The sequence below is a fragment of the Prorops nasuta genome, unplaced genomic scaffold, assembly GCF_024137725.1.
Source record: "Prorops nasuta isolate Cenicafe-Biocafe unplaced genomic scaffold, Cenicafe_Pnas_1.2 PNAS00096, whole genome shotgun sequence".
In the NCBI taxonomy this organism is placed as follows: Eukaryota; Metazoa; Arthropoda; class Insecta; order Hymenoptera; family Bethylidae; genus Prorops; species Prorops nasuta.
This window is the reverse complement of record NW_027116893.1, coordinates 41,669-69,533: the sequence shown is the minus strand read 5'-3', so window position 1 is coordinate 69,533 and position 27,865 is coordinate 41,669. Positions and strand designations below refer to the sequence as shown.

General features: G+C 41.7%; 1 protein-coding gene across 1 annotated transcript in view; it reads left to right on the top strand.

Moving 5' to 3' along the window:
* The window catches only part of LOC136784904 (uncharacterized), a 118,895-nt gene extending 96,720 nt beyond the window's left edge, over positions 1–22,175 (top strand). The window contains exons 11-13 of the mRNA XM_066745844.1: positions 19,308–20,183; positions 20,853–21,098; positions 21,514–22,175. Of these exons, the coding sequence (XP_066601941.1) occupies positions 19,308–20,183; positions 20,853–21,098; positions 21,514–21,602 (1,211 nt within the window). The 3' untranslated portion in view covers positions 21,603–22,175. The remainder of the gene's footprint in view (positions 1–19,307; positions 20,184–20,852; positions 21,099–21,513) is intronic.
* The last annotated feature ends 5,690 nt before the right edge of the window (positions 22,176–27,865 follow it).

The window sequence follows — 27,865 nt, the reverse complement described above, 5'->3', positions numbered from 1 at the left end:
CCCTCCGATTATTCCTCGACTATACAGGGAGCTCTAGTAATTGGAATTACGCCTCGTGTTTGCAAATTGAGAGCTACCTAAACTATCTACCAAAGCCCAAACCTCTGGTTATTTGATATTTCAATTGCAAATTCTTCTTTGCCTTTTACTACGTTACACATCTACATATATATATATATATATATACTTGTGTACAATAACATTTAAATCCAAAAATTTAACCCAAATCGATATTGAATTATTTAATAATCTTATTTTTATCATTTGTCAGAAAATGTTAGTTTAACGAATAAACGAAATTCGCCGGAGCAATGACAGTTTGGGGTGCGTTGGGTTTTAAGCAGGTTTGTGAGAAGTTGGGGGAGGTTGTAAGGAGATTTTCAGACACGTTGAGTCGAAGATTTGTGCGCTTGCCAATTGCGCCTGGGAGAACAAAGACGTCAGTTTAGTTTGATCGAGGGCGAGTCCCGTTCGAGTGTTCAGGGATTATACGAATTCCATCGGAACCTTCGAACAAATATTGTGCATACCGTGCCATTCTGCTATTCTAGCAAACTTAACGCTTATCTTAAGATTGTAAACGGATTTGCCTAACAAGCCGAAAGCTCTGATCACCCCCTCCCTTGCAATTCTTTCTGATACGACTCACTCCAATTAAATGGAGAATTTCGATTTGCAACCGAGAACTCGTTCAATTTTCATTTTCCACGGCTAGTTTGCATCTTTGGCTTTGTGCAGGAGGCATCGTTATCCCCGATGTTTTGGACTCGATTACGGCCCCTTGTTAAAACGCACGCGGAAGTCTCGAGGATCCAATGCAACCGCTCTGTACCGTCGGCAAATTCATGCAGTCGTATCGTATTTTCGCTGAAACACGTCGAATAGCTCCCATAATGGACGTCGATATGAATGAATCATACTTCTATGGCTATTGATAGTTTTCCTTCTTATTTAAGCCCGCAGGAACCTCGATTCCAGAGGAGAATGATTAAACCGAATACGAATAATGAATATAACGATCCCTGTAGATCACTTGGATCGAATTTGTCACTCAGCGCTCGCTCCATTCACGAATAATTCTCTGCAATTTCTCGAAATAATTTCCAGATGAATTATTCCTTGACTCATACTACTTGCCCGCTTAATCGTCGACTCAAACCACTGGCTGGAAATAAAATTCTTCAGTCTGCTATAATTTATTTATCAGTGGTAGACGGATTGAAGGATCGTTGTCTCTTAATTGTTATATACAAATTTAATTATCTCAGTTATATTTTTGGAACAGCCAAGCATGCTACGAGTAGTACGAGTGTGCATAAGCCAGCCTAAGTACATGTATATACAAATTCGCGTTGGAGAAACGAACGCCGCACAGACAGGCGGAAATGCGGCCGGGGAAAGGTTATAACGCGGGAGATGTCGCTGCGGAATTATCGAGCGGATTCTACTACGTGTTGTGTACGAAACAGTCGGATTCTGACGTGTTTCGGCAGAGGGGTGTTGCTCGTAAGGGGCTGAACTAGGTGAGGGGGAGGGGGAGGCCCTACAGGGGTGACGCGAAGATTTGTGGGCGCACCAATCGCGCCCTACTTCACGGGACAAAGACGTTAATTTGATTGAGTGCTGGAGCACCTTGCTATCCTAAATTAATTGCTCTTACCTATGAAAGCCCAGACTCGTGCCAATATACATACTTGTGCACGAATTTCAATTTTCTTAATTCAATTACCACATTTTTCACCATATACAATTTAAGCAATAACGTTCTCGCGATAAATAACTGCTCGAGACTTCGCACACTTAAATTTCTATTTCTTAATTGTATGAAGAATGAAAATCAAGGCACGATTAAGAATAAAATTCGAGTGTTTTTCTGCGGGCCAGATTTATGCTTATGGCTGTTAAAGGATTGTATTATTGTTAACGTACATAGAACATCCTGAATGTACCACGTATCTATATATATATATATATATATATATATATAGACTACATACATATATGCATATACATACAATTTGCATATACCGACGTTTGCTTACGCGTTGCTTATGGGTGCATCCGTACTTTACACACTTACACGAATTAGTTTGCTTAACGCCAGTGTGTATGGGTTTACATAAGGGATTTAGCCAAGTGTCTGACTATGTGTGTATTGGTGTAACTCGTGTACACCATTATTCCACCACTAGAGCAGGGGTGTGTACGTGAGAATTGTAGCAGTGTGTGCGAGGTGAGTTATGTGTTTTTGTGGATGAGAATTTGCGTTACAGCACCTCATACGTGTGCATTGTTGCCTGCAGATACGTTCGGGCTTCGGTTAATACTGGCTTTGTGCTGGTACGGAGCACTTTCCCTGTGTGCACGCGTGTGTGTGCGTGCGTGTGCTAGCGTGAGCCAGCATGCGGAGAGAGCGACGGGACGCATTCGTCACTGTTTTAGTCGCGGAACTACGCTGCCACCCTGTCAAACTAGTCCCGAAAGGCTTTCAGCTTGACAGGTTGGGCCAAATCGAATCGACTGGCATTTTCGGAAAAATTAGAAAACATCCATACACACAGGCGAGAGCTCGCATCCACTAAAAACAATATTACTCCGTTAAACTCGAAATTAAGATTCCTTTGTTCTGCCATGCACTGGAAACCAAACAAACTGCTAACGAACGTACAAACACTCCATTTAGAATTTCTGCAAATATATATATTAATCACGTGACTAGAGTTTTCAATCCTGCAGTGTAAAAGGAGAAACAAAAACGATAAATTATTGTAAATTATGCAAATCCGTTGATTGCTCAGCCGTTGTACGCTGTAAGATAAATGTGTTTAGGGCGAGAATTGGATAGTAATAAATATTCGCAATTTATCGTATATCGTGAAGGACGTTTCGTGGAGGGGGTAGGGGGAATAAATCAGTATCGAGTGTGAGAGAGAGAGAGAGAGAGAGAAGAAGGTAGATTGGGACGAAATGCAGGATTTCAGGCGATACAGCAGGATCGTAGCAATCCCTCAAGTTGTCACTTACCCCTTTTGCCAGTCCCGGTGAACCCTTTCACTGGAGGACATCGGCTTTCATCCGCGGCAAGCCGTTCCTTTCATTTTGGGGTAACTCGAGGAACCGAGCAAGGTCAACTGGTGGCCAGGCTTGGGGCAAAGTTCGCCAGGACGTACACCAAAGGACTTTACGGCGCGAGGATTAACTCCGTAACGAGCCCTCCTCTTCCCTGCTGGATGCCCTTCCGGAACGCTGACTACACCGCAATCGAATCGTCGAGCAATTTTTGCCCCCTGAAAACCTTCGCCCCATGCTGGAATCGACGATAGTTGGAATTGATCGGTTTATATGCTCGATACTGCCTCTTCCCTTTTTATTCGATTTATCGCTAAGGGGTTCTGCTCCGTGACCAGCCAGCCGTCGAAGAATGCTCTCGTCAAATTTTGAAAGGGATGCTTTGCCAGGAAAGTGATATCAAAGAAACCGACTGCGAGAAGTTTCTCCCGTGGCATCGCTCGTCGTCGTCGTTACCGACCGGGGATATTCATAAAAACCTCTCCGACTCGCGCGCGAGAAGCACCCGAAGCAACACTGCAAAAACGCTCAGGACACGCGTGTAAAAACTCTCGAATCTCTCTTTCAATTTTTCATTGGACTTTTCCCAAACCGTACAACGTATTACCCACTAAAATATACATAAGCAATGTTAAACCAAGTCTTACGTCGCGCACTTTTTACTGACTTTGCATAATATTTTTCTCCCTTTTATGTACGCGCCCGCGCGCGCGGCGAAATTCACGCGATAAACGGGGCCGAGAGGTGCGAAAGCTCTAAAGTGAGATTTGCAAACATTTCAAATTCCCTTAATATATACGTGGAAGATGCTGAATAGCGCGACACGAGAGACTAATTGAAACGGTAGCTTTTAATTTCTCCTTCTCTTTCGGGCCTCTATTACTTTTTTATTCATTTTTCGATGAGCCAGTCGACTTAATCCGGAGGTATTTTTAAGTGGGTGCTTGTGCGTTTGCGTTATAATTAGTATCTAGCACAATCTGCGAGATAATCAGTGGAATTAACTCGTTATCGAGAGCCACGTTTTAACGTTAATTCTCCGCAGGTTTATGGAAAATCGCGAACTCGCGCCATTATTCGATCAGGCACTCGATCGAATTATCGCCTTCGTTTTCAGTTACTCTAGCACATTAGCTGATTAGGGGGGGATAGGTGTGTAGGTGGGTATAACGGAGAGAAAGATGGCGAAGAGAGACGAGTAATTAAATAACGCGGAGGCATTAAACGAGTGGATTTAAACCTAAACTTGCTAGGCTGAAATAGTTGAACGCGTTCAGACTGATATATCCAGTGTCTGATGAAATTTTCGTCCGCATTCCTCGAATACCCCCTTTGGAGGAAAGTAGAAATATTCTGCGTCCTATAGACATTTTACTTTGATCACTATCGATGAAGAAGAGTTTGTATACATATATATACAGTACGTTTGTTCGGTACCATTTTTAACCCTGTTATTTCGAGGCCAGACGAAATCGATATAGGGATAAAAATTTAATAACGTTTGATCCTCATCCAAAGCGATAAAACGTTCAATTTGCATCAAACTTCGTTATCTCATTTCTATATATATTCGTTTGCTTTTGTTTACTCTATATGGGTCAATCGTGGATAGCAAATATATGAAAATACTCTTGTGGCTATATTTATTTTAGACCAGACTTTTGTTCTTAGAGGCTTAGGACGCTTGAGTGGAAACGGATGTGAAATGTCAGACCAGCGCCTCTGGCGATCGACGACCGGAAATGACGCGACGTATCAGCGTATGGGGGAGCCAACGTCACGATTCAGAGCCATCGCATGTCTAATCAAGTTTAGAGCTAGCTACGCGTAACTTTATCAAGCCCCTTATTTCCGATTCTATTTTTCTCTCTAACGCGCGTTTAAAAATAACTTTGCGCTGTAATATCAGGGATAACGGTCTATGAAAAGTCAGACGGACGATCAGTCCCAATTGGATCGTTCCAAACGAGCCAGATCGATAGAATGTGTTTCGATGCAAGAAATTTATTCGATGTGAAATTTACGACTCAAGTTTAACAAGCTCTCTTTTCTATATACTATATATATATTGAGAAAGGCCAAAGATTATAAGCTTATCTCCGGGAAGCAATCGAGGAACAAATAACGAAGCGTATAGAACGTGAAATCATTTCGTAAATTGACAATCGATTTGGTCGATTAATGGTCGTGGACTTTCTTGGCGTCGTGCACGTTCAGACGTGCCACTGTGAGGAGTAGGGGGTGAAAATGGGGCGAGGGGGAGGTTTTGGCTCTCGCAGCTTGACTGCTTCGGTCAGACACGAGAAACGTGACCGACATGGATGACCAATTCCATCCTGAAGAGAGAAGTTCGGGTAAATTAAAGGAAAACAATTGTCGTACCAACTACCCCCTCTCCCCCACAGTCCACCCTCTTACGTCCACCTTGCAACGTAAAGTGTCTGCCAGAATGTGCCCCGTCGTGCTCTCTTGCCAATTTAACGAATATACTCGAGAGCTCCAGCAGCTCGTGCTCACGCTGCAAGCGAAACACTCGTTGTCAAATGAACGACCACCACTGCAACTTCGGAATAACGAATCGCACGCGTCTCTCCCTCTCGTACTTTGTCATCCTGATTTTCACGACTCCACTCGAGACCTTCTTCCACCCTAAATATATATATATATATATATATACTTACGCACCGTTATCCTCCGTTAATCAACCGCGAGCTTATACAGCTATCTAAACTGTAATGCTGAATTTTATCCTCCGTCTGATTTATGGCCGACTCGTACTACTGCTTTTTTTATTACGACTACACTTTCTCCTTATACGCGAGAGATATTTTACGAGCCCCCACCGTTGATGCTTCGTTACCTCGCGCCAGCACCATTTTGACAAGTTTATTCGGTGTTTTGTGCCAGTTTCGCGCGAGGCTCGACCAACGAAAAGCACTCGTGCGTTCCGCGGCGCGTCGAAAAAGCGTCCGCCCAAAAAGATTGCGCATAGCTTTTATCACTGAAATGGCCCAGGTCGCGAATCATTGCATTAAAATTGATAGGCGCCGATCGGAGAAAAGTTTGGCGCTTCGGGTATCGCCAAATGGAATTTCTACGAGTCTATCCGGGCTTATTGCAAATCTCGCGGAGCTATAGATACGACGAGCAGTAGAAAGAGAGACGCTTGGGTCGGACAAAAGGGGAGGAGGAAGACGGAATATGGCGCGATTTGCATGGAAAATTCCAATCGCGTACTGGGAAAAGTATTACCCGGACGAGATATTGGGCCCGCGGCAAAAAGTCCTCGGCACTCTCGAGCCTCAAAGTGTTCGGTTCGTCGTCCAACTACTTTGTCGCCCATCTATAGAAATTCCAAGAATTTCCGATGCGAGCCGCCCCCGGCCGACGGACCCGCGTGAAATTTGCAAGCAAATTGCCAATTCTCAGACGCGTGGACACAAACACGCGTGAATCACCTGTGCCCGACATGCCCAGCGGCCATCTCAGAATTTCAACGGTTTTTCCTCCCCCCACCCCCATAGCTATTATTGTTTACCTCAGCAAAAAACTTTACCACATTAAACTAATCCACGTCATTCTTCGTAAACCACCCTCTTCATCCCCGAAACACAAACCTCCCGAAAATACCCTGTTAATAAACAACCTTTGCCCCTTCGCCCCTCTCCTCCCAGCCTCCGACTCCCTTTGTCCGTCCAACTCTCACTTTTTCCACTCGCGAACGAAACGGTGCAAAATATCTCAGCTACACTACTCGATTTTCATTCGCCATCGGTTTTTATGGTATATCGTATCTCAAGCGTGGTAAGCACCGCACACGCGTATTTGGCTTTTTTCATCGTTCTATAGTGTTATTATCCCGAGATTGGAAGTTTTTCCATTCTTACGAATTTTTCTTCGTATAATGAAATCCTGAAAAATCTCGGGCTCCTCGCGTAATTCTATTAAAGTTTTCGAGTTCTCCTTCTCGCGGGGGAGGATCTCGTGCAAAGACGCGTAAAAAAGTGGCGTGTTTAAGGGGTCGATTTACGTGGAAAGGAAAAAGCTACTCTCTCGCATTGTTTCGCGGACGCGATTGGCAGTTTGCATGGAAATTCGCCGATCCCTCCTTATCCGCGGGGCGTGAATTTCCCTCCAGCACACTGCGAGTTTCACGGATTTGCCCGGCAAGGTAAACGCGATACGATATTCGCCCTGGATATATAAGATACGTGACTGCAGTCTTTCCCACTGCGATACGAACAAACACATGATATTCCATGCTGCATTTCTCTTCGACGCACCTTCGATGCGAGAATTCAAAATGCGATCGGGTTAAATCGCCCCGTAAAACGAACCTCACGTTTACCGTTGTTTCTACGAAAGGTGGAATCGTTTCCGATGGTAAAAAGGAATAATTACAATTTTATCCTTAACTCTATTATCTTTTTTTTCTTTTATTTACGTGATTAAATCAGATGTTTATATCATTAACAATCGAGTTTTTTAATCGGGGACGAGGTCATACAAATTTACTCGCGCAGGAAATATTTATTTATTTAACTCGGTCCTCTCTCTTCGCGTTGGGAATTCGCAGTGCTAGTTTCTTGAACGAGAAGAGATTGAAAGTGGCCAAGGGGGTGTTTAGGGGGGATGAAGAAGGGACAGAGGGAGATATATATATATATATATATATATATATATATAAAAGATGGAAAGAGAGTGAGGGATTGAGTGAATTTCTCAGCGAAAATTTCTCTTACATATTCTCGAGCGCGCTTCGGTCGCTTTAACGGACTAAACGCTAAATCGCTTTCATTCGCGAAGCTGCCCATACACTCTCGGCTTAACCCACTTTTCCTGGAGACACGCTGTGATAATAAAATGAGATAGAGAGCGAATGGGAGGGAGAATAACAGAACTGGGAACGAGACTAAGCGAGTCTGGAATTATATAGTTTGACACTAGAAAAGTTTCTTTCTCTCACGAAATCACTGCTGTACGAATAACTCGTTGTCACGATAAATGGCAAAGGAAACATATTCCCAGGCGACGATATTATCATTGTATCCCATTGCGAATAAATTTTTGCAAAATACAACGACAATCGTGCGCAACTTTTGCATGCTCACCGTTGCAAAAATGTTACGTTACAAGAAATTATCAACTCGTGCTTGTGCAGTGCAATGTAAATTTACTACCCCACTTTTGATTAACGAAGCTGCTCACGATTTTCGTTATAATTTTCCCCAAAAAATTACGCTGTATATAATTAAAAAATAAGCAATTAGCAAGCAGTTCTTTGTTAAAAACCCCTCTAGAGAGAGAGAGCAAAGAAAGAATTAAATGAACAAATGGCAATGAGAAATTTATACAGAGGGTCGAATATTAGACGAGAATTGGGATGTTCGAAAGATGGGTGTGATTAGGGGTTGGAGGAAAATGCATGGGGGTGGAGCCACACCCCGTGGATCGTGCGGGAAGCGAAGGGGCGGTTTTAGCAGGATGTCAAGAGCTGTCAGAAAAAAACGGGCCGCGAGAAAGAGAGCTCTAGGTGGACAAGGAAAAAAGAGTGGTAAGGATGGTCCTGAGTGGTACGAGGGATGGGGGTGGAGGAAAGAAAGCCAGGCGTGTGCCAGTATCCGAGGAGAGCAAACGGGGATGTGTGCAAAAAACGAAACTGCAAGATCTGCAGTGCAAGCTACGTCTCGTGCGACGATGCAAGAATTGCCGTTGACGTCAGCAGAAGCTTCGCCTTTTATACTTGCTCAGGCTTACCTTCGTGAGCCACCCCCCCCCCCCTCCTCTCATACCCCTCGCTCTCTGTTTCTGTCCTTCCCTCTTCCTATATACCCTACGCCCCACCCCCCCCCCCCATCGCAGTCGCGCGGCAAACCTTTTAAAGCGAGGAACTTCCAGAATTCTTTCGTATTTACAAACCCCTTACCTAAATCGAATTCTAATCATTCGGAAATACCGAAACAGACCGCTATAGCTTCCGAAAAAACTTTTATTCAACCTCCACCTCCGAACCATCATCGCTATCCTCCCTATTTTTTAAATGACTCCAAAAAGCTCGAATCGTTCCTCGAGCTTTCGAGATTTTAGGAGCTTTTTCCACTCAAACTTTCGAGACCACCGAGATCCATATACCCCGTCAGTCTTTATCCTAGCCCTGTGACCTGGCTGGCTCGTTATATATACGTACGTTTTTCCACATTTTGCCTTATCGCAAAGACAGAAAGGGCGGAGAGAGAAAGTGGAGCAAAGTCGATTGATGAAAAGTATTATGTACACGGAGAAAATATAGACCGAGAATAAAAAGTTTTGCCAATAATGGCAAATAAAATGCAGAAAGGTACCTATAATCAAACGCAAGTTTGATAGTTTGCGCAGGAAGAAAAACAAAAGACATGCGAGGTGTACATAGAGAGAATGAGAAATGCAAATGGCGAGAGGGATGGTTAAGAGGGGGGGGGGGGAGGACTGGGTTTGATGCAATTCGAAATGGATTCAACGGAAATCGCATTGTTTGCTGGTGCTTGCAACTGAAAGTTTTGCTAAGGGTTGCAATCGCAGATGCGTTCTCGCATGATTTACTCTGCACGGCACGGGGACTTTGGCTACCTTTTCTTACTCGAGCGTAGTCGGTTTATCGTGAAACAGCACACAAGATATTCACAGACGCCATTACTGCCCGATGTATCTCTAATAGCTCCGGCTTTTTGCCCGCATTAATCTTAAAACCGTGAGACCGAGGAAGGTAAAAAAGAGCGTTAATAAATGGCTGATAATTAAAAGAAAATTTATCGAGGCGTGTGGTTTGACAAAAAAAAACTGCGAGAAAGAGAATTAATCCAAAGTTATTGTTATTGTTATGCTGATGGTAATGCAAATAAAAATTCATTGTGTAAATTAGGTAATTATAGAGTACTAAAATTCGATTGGCTCTACGGTGTAAATTTATCGTAGAAAGTTGATAATGGAATAATATAACGTAATAGATATTCCTGGAGATATTTCACAAAGGAAGTGGAAATTGCTCGTAAATCAGGTATTATCGGTGTATTGTCTAAGCATTGTGTAACGTATTGCTGTGCATTGACGGTATTTTACGGGTTCTTGGGAGGATTTTTGCAGATTTGATCTCCAGAGATACTCCGGGGAGTCGAATAATGAGATTAAACGTGACAAACGGGCGCTACCCCCTCCCCCTGCCACGTATCCCACTGAAAATACTCGTCAGCTTTACCCTTTAGAAATTTACGAATGGGATTAAATTTCTCATTGAATATTCAAATACCGATTGCTTAATTGCAAACCGAGAGACAGAGATCGAGAAACTAATGAGTCTCTCGTATAGCACTGTACCACTGCGATTGATTCCAAAAATGTATTATTAACAGGCGAGATAACTCGGCGTGCATTATAGGCATTGCTGCAAATTTCAATTATATCATTAAAAAGGACAAAGTGAATTACGCAATATTTAATCCATCAGGATGAGTGAAATTTTGAAGAATCGATAGGAAATTCATTTTATCCGAATTAGAGTAACAAAAAAGTATCGTTAAAATGCACCAAGTGAAGAGGGACATTTTGAGGAATCGAGAAGAAATTCATTTTATTTCTCTTGTGCAGTATCAAGAAAAAATGTCATTAAAAATACAAACCGCATTTGGCAATATTTAATCCATCGGGATGAGAGAAATTTTGTAGAATCGATAGGAAATTAATTTTATCTGAATTGAAGTAGCAAGAAAAATTCTCTCCAATCTGGTCAGTATGGTAGGTAAAGAGGGGGTGTGGGAGGGATATTGGTGGAGTAAACCATCGGATTTCCAAGTGTTGCAGCGTGAGAAAAACTTTGCTCTGCGCACGGCTAATTCTCTTCGCATTGGAGCTAATTAGGAGCCAAGGGGAAAAAGCTGTGCTCTCAGTGGTAGGAAGGATTTTGCAGGATCCCTCTTGGTTATCCTGTTCATATAGCACCTATATATATATATATATATATATATAGAAGAGGCGAAATCAGACAACGAGGCACTGCTCGAGTCCATATCGATTGGAAGATTGTCCGCGAGATGAGGCTCCCTGAAACTTGGTGAGATAAGGGAGAACAGTGTTCTTTTACTGACCAGCTCCGCCAGGCTTTTCTCCCATTCGTCTGACTCAAACCAGACAGTTTCTACTTTAACGATAAGAAAACTGTCAAGGAAACAAAAGATTGTCTATTAAAAATGCTACTCTAATACTATAAAGTTCTTCCTAGCATCCCCCCCCCTCCTTTATCTCTGTTGTATCTCAGCTAAATACACGAGCAAGCTCTTAAAATATCTGTTTATATTCGATAAAATTGCTAATTAAAGTGGTTCCTCCCTTATCCCGATGAATATTAAGGGATTTAGGTAAATTATTGGCAGTTTTAGCAGCGTTTTAGCACCGATCAGCCTTTAATATATGGTTTAATAAGAGTTTTCGTCGAGTCGTTAAAACGTTAAGGAATTTCAGCTTCCTCGATGATCATAACACGCACACGTACACGCAAATGTATGCCCACTCACACGAGAGCCATTATTCGTTACTCTTGGTTAAATAGAGCTTTCGCACGAGTCTCGCTAGCGAGATCCACTCTCCCTCGCACACATACCCCCTCCCCTTCCCTTTTCAACATCCGTAGGTAGCTCGAACAAATTTTATCTAATTAATTATATAGCTGGCGATAATCAATAACCCAAGGTAGAAATTATGCGCAACGCTGAAACATTAATCCCCCGTCCCTTCTCTTCATCACTAGCAAAATAACTGGCAGCGTTGTGTCGATAGCAGCTCGGAAGCCTTTTCAACGTTAAGACAGAATATCGTAAAACTGGCAAAGAGTGCGAAACCTGCTTTTGCCGATAAACACACGCGAGATAAATTCACGTGCAACCAAATGGTAATCAGAAATACAAAGTACAACCACGTGGAAGCAGTTTTCAGTGTGAGATTCGCGCTAATTGCAGGGGCTGTCAAACATTGAAATATAATTAAAATTCTAATTAACTAGTTTCGCGTTCGATGGCAAAGCGGTGAATACAGGGGGAGGGGGTGGTTGGAAAGGAGAACGAGGATAGTTTATCCAAAGGAGAGAGACACTCTTATTTATCATTATATCGCGCCCCACGCTGAAATATTCGTTGATTCGATCATTGGAATCCAGCGGCACGGCTTTGAAAAAGTTTTATGTTTACCACGCGTTCCCTTTCTCTCTCGTACACATATAGACAACCCACACGTATACCCCTTTTTGCCTCCGTTGTGTTTTCTAGCTCGATATTCGTTTAACGCCGTTTCCAGGCCCGATGCTATTACTCAAACGATTATAAAAATTTATCCCCTCAACAGGCTGAAATAGGATTCTATTGATCCTTCTTCTATTTAGACGGGACCCTTGTTGCGGCATGAAAAATCTGGCGGAAAAATCGTTTTTAAAGATAAAATATAGCGTGTCGTATTTTCGATATCCCCCCTTTTTGTTCACGCTTAAGAGAAGCATTAAACGTATTCAACGGCTGGGAGCTGCTGCCGCTAAAAAAAAAAATAAAACACTAACGCCAGGAATTCTTTCGCTCCATGGGCACTGGTCGCTAAACGGGCATAATTAAAAATTAAATAGTCCAGGGCAGTGGCCATACATATTTACACACTTTTATAATCCTGCATGGGGAAAAAAAACATTGTCCAAAGGCTCGGTGACGTTTCAGCCAGCATTAATAATGACGCGGAAGCTTCGGGGGTTTGAATAGTTGAAAAATTAATTTATAGGAGGGGGGAGGGGATGGAGAGAGAAAGGTAGGAAATCTGGGCTGCAATAAGCCCCATCGCAAACTTAAAAATAGATGGAGTTTCGCGTGCTGCTGCAGGATTCGGTGAGAGCAAATACGAGGATTAGGATTTTTTGTCTCCTTTGGTTGGGTGGCTGCCGCGACAGGGGGTGGCCGAGTGGAAACAAACCCCGTAGCTGCATAACGAACGTCAATTGAGAGGCAGAAGTGCGCGTGTGGGAAACGGAGTTAGAAGTGGCTAGAATTGCACGTGCCAAAAATTCCATCGTATTCGTCCATGGGACTCGCATCGTTTTTATTCGCACAGCAAAACCTTCCAGCAAATCGAATCTTCAATTGCGATTGAGCCATTGTTCCCTCCTCCGGTCACTGCTCATACTCCCTCCAACTCCCCTTTCCCTCCTTGTTTATTACACTTTCTTCTCTGTCGCATATATACAGTTGGAAAATTCAGTGATGATAATCATCCGCTAAACTCGAACGTTTATTCACTTTATCAGCCTCCTCCTTAAACGATAATGATACTTTTTACTGTCGAGAACCGTGATACCCCTTATCTCCCCTCGGTCTAAATTCTAATTCGCTCGGATTGCAAACGCACCCGTTTTGTTTCAAGATTCGCGATAATTACGTCACGTGGCGCCAGAAACCTATTTAGGGAACTCGTTTCTCTCGGTGAAATACACACTCCCAGCTGGCAACAATTAAAAGTAATTCCATTTCATCGTATTTGAAAAATTTTCAAGTGTAACGATGCTAAAATTGCCCTCTACCGTTTCATTGTACATGCTAATTTTCTATAATAATGCATTCATTTGCCTGCGCAAAGAGTGCAATGCAATTATTCCATAGAATTTTAATACTTGCAAATAATGATTTTATTCCCTGCGTTCGTTATCTTTTGTAATTCACCAAGCGTATTTTTAGGAACGTTGTAATTTTGTTGGACCTGTTAGTAGCAAGAATTAGATTGTAATTTGGTTTTCATTCATGTGTATGCGCGCGCGCGTGTGTGTGTGTGTGTGACATGAGTAATTACAGGAGACCGTTCAAGGATCTGTAAAACGTCGTTAATTCAGCCCTTGACGTCCTTTGGAAGGACCAACATGGTCACTGTACAATTTTAGCAGCGTTCTAACTTTCGTTGAGAAATTAAGTGGATATCTCGAGGAATGGTCGGACAAGGATAAGGTGAATCCAAAATAGAAAGAATTCGCTGATAGTCTACCTGCAAGAATGTACCGCCACTGAATAAGAAACTCTCTACTTTGCAAAGTGTTTAATTTATTATATTCGTTTGAATTATTAAATTGAAAATATTAATATAATAACAACAATAATTATATACACTCGAGTAATTATAATTAACATAAAACTCTTGTCTGACCAAAGCTATTATTTTCTACTGGTCAAACACAGGATGTCCATAGTATATTTATAATAAATTAACGATATCCAATATCTTACAAAGGTTATTGCTTGCCCATAAAGGCTAATCGTTCTCGACAAGATTCAATGAAACGATAAACTCGCAGAAGCATTTGCTCAGGTTTCCCAGGTGTTAGTGGTGGTGATGGTCGTCGTCGTCATCGTTTCGGCTCATCTTCGAAGAAAACTCGAAACCAGCAAGACACACGTACGCATAGGGTGCGGGTTTCTGTAGAGACGTGTGTCTGTGTTATCGTCTAGCCGAAAGCCGGGATTAACGTCGTGGGGAAATAATTTCTGCGTCAAAGGCGAGCCTCGTTTTTACGCTGGATCGGTCACGAAGCACCTTAGCGGCATTTCTCTTTGCTTCTTTTCCCACCCCTCCCCCTCCAACCCTCCTCCTTGGCATCCTTTCAGGACTGGAATAAACGCTAGGAGATTAGGACTCGTGTCTTTGAACTTGACACGGGTCACCTGACTCCGTGGTTCCAACCTGCTGTCTACAGTCTTCTTCTTTTGCTCCTCCTTCGTCTTCTTTTATCCAAACTTCCTTCTTCCAGTCTTCCGCCTACCGTCCTTTTCCCCTTCAACTTCTCTTTATGCCACTGCCTGCCTTACCTCACACACACTGAGAGAAAAAATACTCTATATTAGAACTACAAAAATGCAGTAGTTTTTGTTCTCATCGTGTTTATAATGTAGATTCGACACTGCGGTGTAATTTAGTTACTCTGGGTAGAAAAGAAGTAGCGAGCATCTTTAAAATTAAAGTTTGGGAAAAGTAAATTATTTAACGAAAAAGAAAATGGTTAAGGGTGTAGTATAAAAAATTGTACAGTATTATTTTAAACGAGTAGTTTAAAAAAAGAGATGCTTTTTATTAAATTTTAAACTTAATTTGCTATACGAATATCGGTGTATTCTAAAATTCTTATTTTATTTTATAATTCTTCGTAGCCCTTATCTCTCTTTGCTATTTCTTTATTTTTCCTTTAGCTTTTTTCCAACAACTCTCATTCTTTCGAACTTGCCAAAGCTTCCCCTGCAAACGCTCTACGACCGCAGCTTCCTACCAGCATCTCTGGTCCAACATTTCTCCTCGGGCCTCTAACATTCCACCCCCACTCCCGTACCCCCACGCCCTCTGCCTGTCCTTATCAACGAGGATCTTTATTTTCCTCCTTTTTTCTCGCCGTGGCGTTTGATTAAAACGCCCTGACCCGATTGTCCCCTGCCTTTTCCTCCCACTAAATCCCATACCCACCTCCCCCTTTCCCAACCGCCCTTCGCCAGAAATTGCAAGCCCCTTTGATAAGTGGCAAACAGTCACTACTGTAATTTTACAAGTATTGAGTCGCGAGTTTAAACCTTACTGCCTCAAATCGCACCAAGCATATTAGATTCTTTGGTTTTTATTGAATTTCCTCTCGAAAGAAGCTACGAGACAGTTTTTAGCAAATAAACAATACGTCAATTAGAATCAGCAAAGAATCGAGGAATCTCTAATATCGAAGCACGATTTTTTGCATATTTAAGCAACATTCACAATTTTTTTTTCCTACATCACATACAATACTCTACTGATCATTATTACTCCAAGTTTTTTCTGTTTTTCAATAAACACGTGGATTTTCTAATAATACGTCAATGTAGTCTGTATAGATGATAGATTCAAAAGATTTAATCCAAATCGACGAAAGTAGCTTCGACAGCAACAATAACAACTTTCCTTCAGACTAATACTCTACAGTTCTATATCCGGTTAACAGAGATTATATAGAAATATTTTTCATCTGCCTTGATGTTCTTCAGGCTTTTAAGTTTCTCCGTTTATATAACCTCGTAGAAGTTTCAGCCTATACTACTGCCTTATACTTGAATAATGGCCCGTTATAATTAAATAAGTTTCTCTGCATTTGAATACTGCCAGTCAGTGTGCTAAGAATCCCAAAAGAACTTGGAAAAGAATTCTGTACTGTAATGGCCACACGATTTAGTGACGAATTCAATGTAGGGAATAGTTCCCATCCACTCTCCTCCCAAAAAGAGGGGGAAATCGTTCTTGAGGAACAAGAACATTAACTTGATTCGCGGTGTGAAAATCGACGAAAAGAAATCGGCTTAAAGTCTGCGCAGGGAGTTAATGCATCGCTGATCCTCCATCCTGGGAACCAATACCAGCCTAACAATCTGTGACGCTTGAACCGAAAAAGGAATGTTCCATTATTACCCAACCTTTTTCTTGCATAAAAAATCCTTATTTCGCTAAAAAAAAATAATTGAGATTATAAGCATAAAAAAGGCAATTACAATAACCACTACTAAATTATAAAACGAGAAACAAGTGCGTTATTGTATAGCTTCGATTAAAATCGAGATTTACTTTATTGCTTTAAAGATTTTAATTCAAGAGTAAAAAGTATACAGAATAAATTGGTTCATTAAGAGATAACGATAAACATAATGGTGAAGGAGATAAAATAAAGTAAGGATCCGTATATTTTTTTTAAGGAATCACACAAAGCGAGGGTAAGTTTTTGAGAATCGCTATTACTCTTGGTGCGATCAGGGGCGATTACCTTTGTTCCGTCGATCGGAAATGACGCTCCGATTCTCGGCAAGGCGATAAATTTCCACCGGAAATAACTTTTGGCAGGATTGCTCGCTGGAGGGATGAAAACTAGGGGGGAGGGGGTAAAGCTCAACCGAAAAAGAAACTCGACCTTTCCGACATTCGAACAGAGAGTCGCTTCCCTAACTCTTTCGATATCCATTCCAATCTCAAGCCTCTCACTTCCGGTTCATCGACGTATACATATATATATATATCGTATATGTATGTATATGGCCAAGAAGTGTACATACGAGGAACATTTGCAAGATTAAAAGGAAAATATTAATTTTAGGACTAAGTGTACGTTTACGAGGGAAGACAATTTGATAATTAGCTATGAAAGAGAGTAGTGAGGGGTGATCAGTGAGGTAACTAAAATCTCTCAAAGTAAATAAGCGATCGCGTCACGCGAGACCCAAATAACCAACGAGCTTGTCATAGTAAAGGTAGAAAAGTAAATGGTGAAAGATCGATCAGAAACAGAAATAGTTTGGCCACTCAAGGGTAAGTTAAGAGGCCGAGGGGTGGAAAGTCAAGGGAGGCCTGCGAATGGCTCCACTCGACTGATTAATTAAAAGTTAGCAATGCCATGTCAAGAAATATTCATATCGCGACCGGCACTACCTGCCCACGACTTCAGAGCTTCGTAGAGTGTATACCTAGCATTAAACCTTTATGATTTCGTGACCAAGTCGCTGTTTCAGCCAGAAATATGTTACAAAAAAAATACACACTCTTGTATCTCCTTTTCATTGTATATCCTTAAGAAAAAAAATCTTTGAAATATTTGCAAAATCATTAGCCAAAATTTTTAATTTGAAAGAGCATAGCCGTTCAGAGAAAATACACTCTGAAGAATTATGCTAGAAAGCTCGTATAACCCAATTCTTGTCCAAACTTATTACAAAGAGTATGATAATATTCTTATTAATATTAATTACACGTAACGTCAAGAATAATAGTGTAAAATTATTTTTTGTTTATGAATCATGGGCTGAAAGGGATTATATATGTATATATAAATTTATAAAGATTGGACTTGGTCGAGATTGGATTAAGTGTGTAGAAATAGGGGAGGGGGTTAGAAAATAGACTTTTAGTTTGAAGGAGGAGAAGATAAACGAGGCTTGGGACACTGAGTAGACATTAAACTCTCGTCAGTGTAGGAGACCAGCGGAGGTCAGTGAGATTTGCAACAAATTAATACGATAAGATAGCGAGAAAGAGAGAGAGAGAGAGTAATTAGCGATACGCTGGATCTGCAGAAGGGATGGCCGAGGGTGGCTTCGAAAATCGATCGACTCGAAGGTATACCTTGGTCCTTTGGCGTTCCTCTCCCTTAAAACGTGGAGCCTCCAGACCGGGAATCGCCTAACGAGTCGGAAAAATCAAGTCTCCTTTGGCAGCCAATGCTCGCCTTCAACCCTTAGGAATTCGTGTCTAATTAACCATAAAAATAACGAGATTTTTGCGGCCGGCTCACCCTCCTCCGATAGCTCCAAATCGATAGGGAAACTCGTCTGAAAGTGAAAAGGGAGCAGAAGCGAAAGTGACGGGCCAAGAAGTAGAGTGAGATCCGATGTGAGGGCCACCGGGGCTGGTGAAACAAAAAAATCTTCTATCTATAGAATATATGGGAGATACAGAGTCAATAAAGGGAATAAAATCAAAGGTATATAGAGAGTAATCGAATAAACGCTGCAGGGAAGAAATCAAAAGGTATATCTTCAGGTGGAATTGGAAATGTTGGGAGGGAAATAAAGATGGTGGAGGGAGTGAGGGTGAAATTGGGGGGAGGGGGGTAAGAGATTCATCGTCTTGGAAGTTGAAGTTAGCGAAGGAGTTGGAGGCAGGGTTGAATGGGATGGGTCGAGGGTGAGAGTTGGCCCTTGGGGTGCGTCGTCAGATTTGTCTCATTAGAGCTCGCATTGTGCGTTCCTATGGCCGATTTACTCTCTCGCTCACTCCTTATAGCCATTCGCTTTTCGCTTTTACTAAAAGCGTTCAACAAATTTTCCCCTTTTTCTTCGCTAAATCTAACGAGCTTCCATTTAGCTCACAATACTCCCACCCCTCCTCCCCCCTTGTTTGCACGATTGCCATCATCCAACACGAATATCATCCTGGTATTACTTTCCTTTTTCATCTCACCCTTCTCATTCGAAAACTTAATACACTTACCTACCTCATAGTTTCATCCATCACGTGCCTTTTAAGATCCTGTTATGAATTATGAACCTAGCGCGAAGTTCGAGCCAATAAAAGTAATTGTAGGTATGTAGTGACTTGTGCAATTCTTTTAAGCAAGAAAAATAATTTATTCTCATTAATGTTAACATTGAAATTTGAAAAGTGACTTTTTATATTAAAACGAGAAATTTCTTTTACAGCGAGTTCACCAGAGCCACGACAGTGTCCTTACTTAGGGAAATTCACGGTGACAGGGGTGAATCAGAACCAGAGGAACACCAGGGACAACAAGAAGGGACAGCTGCACCAGGAGACACAGACCAGCAGAAGAGAGAGGGAGAAAGTACGTCATGGGGAGGATCATCGAGGTGGACGAAAAATGGACTTTGAGATCGAGACGAGGAGGGCGAACAACGAGTACCTGATTCGCGAGAGATTGGGTCGAAGGGCAAGGTCAAACAGATACAATGGCATTGGCCACAGAGATGGAAGTAACGAGGACATGAGTACTGGGTATCTGGAGGAGATGTTGTCGAGTCATGGTCCAGGTCGTGGCAAGGTTAGAAAAACGAGAGACATCTCGAGGTTGAAGTGGTCCTCGAGGACTGGTGGGACGGAGAGAGTCAAGGTCGAGGAGTGGAACGATCGGGCTGAGGAGAAGAGCGCCCTGAAGAGGGTCAGGATGAGAAGAAGCTCGGCGAGGGAGGACTTCCAAGTGGACCAGGACGAGTATGCTCAGATTCGTCAATTCTGGGCACCAGAATTCGATGACTCGACCTTGTCAGCCTTCGTGCAGGCTCAGGCTGATTACTTCGGGGAGTACCCGGAGACTGAGAACCTCCCGAAGAAGAGGTCCCCGGAGGAAAGGGGCAGCAGCTCCGGGATGACGTACGATGATCTCGTGAGGATGAGGAGGGATCTCGATGGTCCTGACAGATTCGAGGACAGCCTTGAGAGAAGGGAGAAGAGGGAGGAAGAGGAGACCAGATGCAGCTCGGAGGTCACAACCCTTAACATAGGATGCTCGACCGCAGACAGAATGGAGTTTCGCACAGATTGCGAGGACTTCATTACTGGTAACATCCTACGCCATTAGAACTACTGTCTAGATGTTAAATATCCTTGCTGCTGTGTCAGGACGATTACATCTGTGTGCTAGTTAGTTGGTCAAAGTTCAGACTTTCAGCTTACTGGACGATCCTTTGTGCACCACGTCCAATTGAATTTCTTACCAACGCTAAACTGCTCTAGAATATTCATAGTACACCGCTGCTTCAGGGTTGACCCTTGCTCTGACACTACTACCACTGTCTCGATCGGACCTTCTTCGATCCTGGGCTAAATCTTAGAATCGAATTTTTTGTACAGTTCACTATATACTTGGTAAAACGCTTCTCTGCTCTACTAAGAATAACTTAAAGTGCAGAGTGTAATAGACACAGTACTTAAAGTCCAATTTCTGATATACTCCACTGCATATTAGCTCTTAAGATATATATGATGGATAATTTAAAATTCAAAGCGTTGACAGAGTATTGTTACCGGACAGGGTACTTGGTTTAGCGATATACATACGCAAAAGTTGGTCGAGCGCCTTAAATCCCCAAAGTTGAATTTATATGAACCCCCGGGATACACTCGTCACTGTATAGTTGGGAAAGTTTGTCAGGGTAGGGGAGGAGGACGTGTACGAGTCAGTGGAAGTTGCAGATCTAACGCGTTGGAATTCTTGTTACTGCTTTCAGCTTACTCGTGCCACGGTAGATGGTTCGATGCTGAGGGCACGCAGTTTGTGATCGCGACGCCCTTGGCACGCAGACCGACGTGGACGAGCGAGAACAATAGGCCCCAACCCTACAGGAACACCAGAAGATTGTGCTTCATGTACAAAGAGAGTGGCGGTGTTGTCAGTTTGACGGCCAGCCCCATAGCCTGTCAGAGGGGTGTCCCACCACCCCCACCCCTCTTGGCCTTCAATGCAACCAGCATCGGTAAGACCACCCCTCCATAAATCTCCCCTGCTCTCAAATAAATTCTTAAGATACCTTAAACACCCTCCAAACCCCTCGCTACGATAACCAGTTATCTCAACCCCTCCCCGCCCCTCGCCCCATCTCCTATCTCACCCTTTTAGCCACTACCCCCCCCCCTTTTTATAGCTTTACAGCCTCGGATAAATGCATCAGCACAGAGGCTACAGAGATTTTTCATTATCCACTAACTTCTCCCATTAAAAAACACAGTCGTTCCGATAATTAAAAAACCTATCCTAAAACAGTTTTGGAGAATCACATTATGCATGCTCGTATTTACGATTTAGCTATAGCGGTAGTCATTCGAGTATCTCATGGATGAATATTTTAGCCTATTAGGAATTTCGTATTCTTACACCTTGTTATTTTCAAGGACAATGCATGGAGGACAGCAGCAACGTTAACAGCCAAGCACACTTGACAATCTTGATCGCAACAGTCATCGTGGCCATCTTTAGGTGATTCTAAACTAAACTCAGCAAGGAGTGACGATCAATCGACTCTAAACCGAAGATCTGCGCTGCAATCGGAAAATCCCCAAAATGGATACGGTCAGTGCTGGTCACACCGATGCTCGTCACTCGTCGTTCGAAGAAAACTAAAATTGTACATATAGAGAGACTTTTAAGTGATTGCAATAAGCGTAAACTATTATTACCCCAAGTTTTATGAAAAAATGCACACGTGAATAGTTTTCAAGCAAAAGCTGGCTGAGTTTCGCCCGAAGAATAGGTTTTTTACCAATGTAGTTAATAGGCGATAGATAATTCTTGGTACCCATCGTGGGTCCATTTTTATGGTTAGACCATATCAGCAGATCGGCGGTCACGCTTGATCGGTTTTATCGATCAGAAGACACAGATGTATCGACGGATTCTTATAGCGAGTAAGTTGAACGTTGAACCTTGTCCTTCGAGGCAGGAGACCTTGGTTGTCTTCATTGTTTAAAAAAAGAGAAAAAAACACCTGACCTTGAGATTAAGATAAGCTTGACAACTTGTATGGTGGATGCTGAGAGATTATTAATAGAAAATCGAATGCAGTACAATCTTCTAGAGCGATGGGTTTTAATCGAGCGAGGAGAAGGGTGGATTGCGATGGTACGAATAGAAAATGAATAAAATGTTAAACAATAAATTTTAATTGCAAATATATCTGTGAGTATATAACCAATCGAAAAGTTATTATACAAATATAAAATTATCCTCCAAGGACAAAGACTAATGTTAGACCAAATTTTTACTGATTGATATAAAAATTCTATATATTTGTTAATGCATATTCGATAATAAACTGATTGAATTACTTAAAATGTTCTCCACAAATAACAATGTATATCGTACATTCTCATAGATTCGTGGTAACACAGAGCTTTTCTAATTTCGTCGTATGGAGAAACGATCCGGGATCCCCTTAAGGATTACTTTGCCTGTTTGTGAAAAATAAAGTTGCATCTGTGATCTACGAAAGTTGCACTATCTGTAAAAATCTACCCTCTCTCCTCGCTCTGGTTTTCCTTCAAACGCGTTTGCTGAGTATTTACGTTTCTCGCTTTACGATCACGCGCTGTGATCTCCCGAGAATTCGTCGTCGACGCATCGTAAACGCAGCGAAATTCTCGGCGATCTTGCGGGCCAAGCCTGTTTTTACTACAAGCAATAAGCAATAAAGCAAGGGGCTGGCTCAGCCCTCCACAGAGATAAGCCACACGGTACACAAACCTGCATAAATTCTCGACCTAATTCAGTGGCATCTTTTCCGTCGCTCTAAGGGCAAATCGTAATTTATTGCCCTGATGCTTAGGTACCGCTGTTTCTGCTGGTTAGCCCAAAACATCGAGCTAAATGATACGAAGGGATCTGTAAAAATCCACGAAGCGCCAATTTGCATTGCCTCCCCTAATATTTTAACTAAATTTCTATTTGCTCCCCACTGGACTAATTCAATTATATCGAGCAACATAGCTGTGTTTTTTCATTGTTTTAATTTGGAAAATAAATATTAAAGATTGCGCTTAATTCGTTTGATCGTGTTAACGATAAGCGAGGAAAATTAATTAACAACGGTGATAATAAAGCAATTTATGTGGGTAATGCAGCATTGGATGCTTTGAGGATAAGCGAGAGTGCATAAACCAGCAGAAAATCGTCTTGAAATTTATGGCAAGTGGTTTGCTCCAACGAATAAATTGTAATATACCTGAGGATGCTTTACTAATTTAGCCATTGTTATCGCAGGTTGGTGTACAACGTTCCGATAAATAATTGAGAGTGGAGAACGAACGGTTGGAAGCTGGCGTATTATTATATGATATTGTAACTAATACAGAGTCTATATTATATTATTGTACAACTATCTTTGTAAGGATAAGTAAATCGAGTGGTGAGAATTAAGAGAGAACGTAGAGAAGCAGCCAATGAGAAGGTATGATAGGTAATTATTAAATGGATAGTTGGGATACGAGAGGAAGAAAAAAGCCAATCGCTATTTTACCACTTTTCCAATAATGTTACAGTAGTTGTTAGAAATCTTGTACGTCTTCTTCGATCATTTCGTATTAATTGAAATCATTTTTATCAGCATGTTTAAAACAATAATTTTACAGAATCATAGTTACAGGTTTTTATTAAAATTGTCAGATCTCTTTCTGATAAAGAAAAAAGAATTCCCATTAATTTCAGTGATAATTCTTTTAAAATTAATAAATGTATAGATATGAGTGAATCTCATTGCAAAAATAAAAAAGCTGATAAAGATGATTTCACACCGACTCTGTCTGTTCAACGTTTGATTGCGATGGGAAGAAAGGTTTCACTCTCGATTATCTCGAGATGGTTGATCGTCAGTCGCACAGAAGAAAAACCAATCTGAAAAATTAGTTGTAAAAGAGAAACATTTGATTTATCACGGACAAGTAGAACTTAGCGTAGGTGTATTTAGCGATTAGCACCTTAAAAACCATACTGTACCTAAGAAGCAACGTATTTAGCGTTAATGTTAAGGATCGAAATTAGAATTTAAGTCTCCTTAGCTCTTAGGGATTAATAAGCTCATTGTGACAGCAATCAGACGGTGCCCCGTGGTCCCATAGCAAACAATCGCCTTGCGCTTCGTTCATTTTTCTTACGTCACGCGCGTCCAATCCTCCAGTCGTCTCCTCGGGATATCAGACCACTACAAAAAATATCATAATTCCAATATTATTTGCTCTAAATTCTCTTTCCTCTGTATATTCTGCCACACGTGAAAATCTTCATGATGGAATTAAAATTCTCAAACGCGAAGGGTTCGTACCTATATATATATATATAGTAATTTAAAATGCATTCGCGTCGCAATTGGTGAATAGAGGTTCGGAGTAAGATTGGCCGAGCATCGAGATGAGCGATTGAATTTTAAAGGGCACGATCGGATTTTCATTATTCTGTCGCGAAATGGAGAAAGTGGAGGAGTTTTTGCGCGAGCGAGAGCGAGAGACGCGTGCGCGTGTTCGGGAGCCACGCAGCAGCCAGGTTGCTGAATATTCCATTATTTTCAATTTGTCCATTGCAAACAATGCGGGGAGATTCGATAATTATCGGAGCATCCCCAAACATCGTTACTGACCGAGCGAGACTACGCGCGGCCGTGCTCGTCAAACATTATACGAACCGCTTAATGAGATTGATACAATCGCCCGATGCATTTAATCCTACCAATTTACACTGGTCCTAATATCGCGCGAATATTCCCCTAATTGAGTCACTAATGAGAAACGCGAACGACTCGCCTCGTTTTCCTACACCCTCTCCCCAATCGCGTTCCTTCGACCCCCCTTTCTATTCTTTTCATTCTTCTGACAATAACTCTTCTGTTGACACGCATCATTTAGATTTTTTTCAGTAGAAAAGTTATTTAAAATAAAGAAAATAATATGTATATAAAGGGGTGATCGCGAGGGACAACCAGGTTTTACAAGGATTTCTCAGTTTATGATTTTGTCTATCAAATTCGAAAATAGTCTTTTGATTTATAATTTTATTGAAATCATTTATACAAGTTAAAAGCTTTAATTCTTAAAATCAAGAATCTTCGTTTTCACCCAGCCTCTCCCACCTAATTTAATGCAAGATCAACCAAAAATCCATAAGCAAAAATATGAACGTTGATAAAAACATTTCTACCACTAAGAATAATGTAAAAATCAGGAAACATGTCCATTTTGTCTCGACAGTATTTTATCGTTGATAGTATTGTTCTAGGAAGACTTGTTAAAAAGAGAAAAATATGAAAGGCCATTTTCTAGAAAATCTCTTAGGTCACTCTTGCAGTAAACGCCTCGTTTTATCCAGCGATCGATCGTTCTTCGAGATATCCGAACGAGCCTCCGAATGCTCGCGGCGTACGAGAGCTAGAGAAATCCCGTTTTATTTTTTTACGGGGTCGTAAAAAGTGCGGGGAATTAAATCAATCGTTCTATAAAAAGGAAATCGGACAGTTTCAGGTTTCATAAACAATCGTAGGGTTTTCGATGGTGGTTCACTGGACTCGTTACGTCGTTTTGTAATCGATGAATGAAGCGATCGATGTTGGATTCTAATAGAGGGGGGGGGGGGGGGGGAGTAAGAGAGTGAGATAAAATAACGTTGGAAATCAGAGAGAGAGAGAGAGAGAGAGAGAGAGAGAGAGAGAGAGAGTCGAGAGTTTGGTATGCAGATTGGCCGGAAGGTAGTGAAAATGTCTCGGAGTGTCGCGTGGTTCGTGGAACTAGGTGGCATGGTGTGTTAACGATTTTATGGGGGGTTGGGCCCGTCTAATGGGATTATCGGATTACTTTCATGTCGGTACGAGTACTCCTGCGCGGTTTATTACCTTCGCACGCTGGATTATGTGCTCATTTTTGAATCTCCTTGGCCAGCTATATAGCCACGTTCCACTCTACGATCCAATTTGCTGGTAGACTCTAACTCCCACTCCCTGCCTACGACATCCAACCCCCTCTCCCTATCCTCGAAACGGAGCGCACTTTAATTAATGCAAAATTCGTGAAACCGCCGATCTAAAACTGTCTCCTCCGCGAAGCTTCCGCTCCACCTGGAATCCGGTCACGTCCCTTACGAAGATGATCGGACTTTGGATAAAGCACTTTGGACAAGTATCGCGTCTCTCTAGTAGCCAAAGAAATTTCTTTAATCGTCCGTGAAAATTAAATTTACCCCACTGAGCTTAATATTCAACTGCGTAACTAGAAACTAAAATGCCATGAGGCTAATTAGGCCAATTGCTCGTAATTTAGATACATTTGTTTAGATTCAAGTGATACTTATCTAATATTCTCTTGATGACCCTCTATACTTACTATAATTGATTTCGCTCTGTATTAATTTTTATGTTTTCTTTGTCTCGTGTTATAATTTTTGTCAAATAATTTTCCTAACTTTTTAAAAGACTTTTTTAACTCCTTGTATATTTTTTAATTATTTAATTGCACTTACGGTCTGATCTTACAATGTCCATCGTAAAGTTAAATGATTTTACAAAAATATCTTACGATCGAGCTCAAAGATGCGATCTACGTAAAAGTGGATCTTTGAAATTCTAAAGAAGAGGATCATAGAGACAGGGGGAGGGGGTGTATTTTTTCATTGTTCGAGCAATTTAAATGGTAGCGACATTAAAAGGTGGCTTGAATTCGAATCACAAAAGATTAGAGGGTTCCTCGTGTAAACTATATGGGGAAGGGGGACCAGTCCCATTGAAAAGTAGTATACACACACGTACACACACTCGCACGAGTCTGTTACGAGGACTTCGATCAAGGGACAATCATCCCTCGGCCGACTATCGAAAGTTTTCTCTTTTTTCATCATCGATTATGCCAATCCCTTTATCGAGCACCGACAAGCAGGCAGTTTTCGCGAATGAAAATCGTGCCACGCGTCCCCCTCCCCTCCCTTCTCCTAAAACCAACAATAAATTGACGTTCCTACTGCTTTATCATGCATCTGCATTGGGGAAATAATTGACGATCCGTTTATGTACCGTCAAATGCCACTCAAACTTCGACATCTTACACGAAAAAGATCTCAGCCGCGACTGTCCATCGAGAACGTTCCACCTGAAAACCCATAATTTTGCTCAATCCGTAACTAAAATGCGTAATTAAAAATGCTCAATCAAATCGATCACTCCCACCGAACGAATTAAGGTGTTCCAAACGTGGCTGCTACTTCCATCCCAATAATTTCCCCCTGTCATATTTCTCCAATTATCACTAATGATGAATTCAGAAACGCGCAATTTTCGCTCTGCAAGAATTAAAGTCAAATTTGCAACATTTTTTCTTTGCAATTTATTTATAATTTATAAACATTTGCACGAAGCATTTTTTTATTCGACCGACTCAGAGTGTTACCGGAGAAATTCGATGATGTTTCACGCGATTTTTGCTGCTGAGTCGTTCGAATCGGCTTGGCTAAATAACGTAGGTTAAACAATGGAAAATAAAATAGGAGGGGGGGGGGGGGAGGTAAAAAAACACAAGCAGCAGTAGATAAATCAGCAATGGAATCGTCAGTTTTAATGGATTCTAGCATGCACCGGTGTCTGTTAGAATTTTCTCCTGGCAAATACCGAGCCTCGCGTGACTTTTGAAGGCTTTGCATGTGAAAAGAAATTCCGGCGTACGATTCATACGGTGTGTGTGTATGTGTACAGACACGAGTATATAAGTAGGTGCTCGGTCT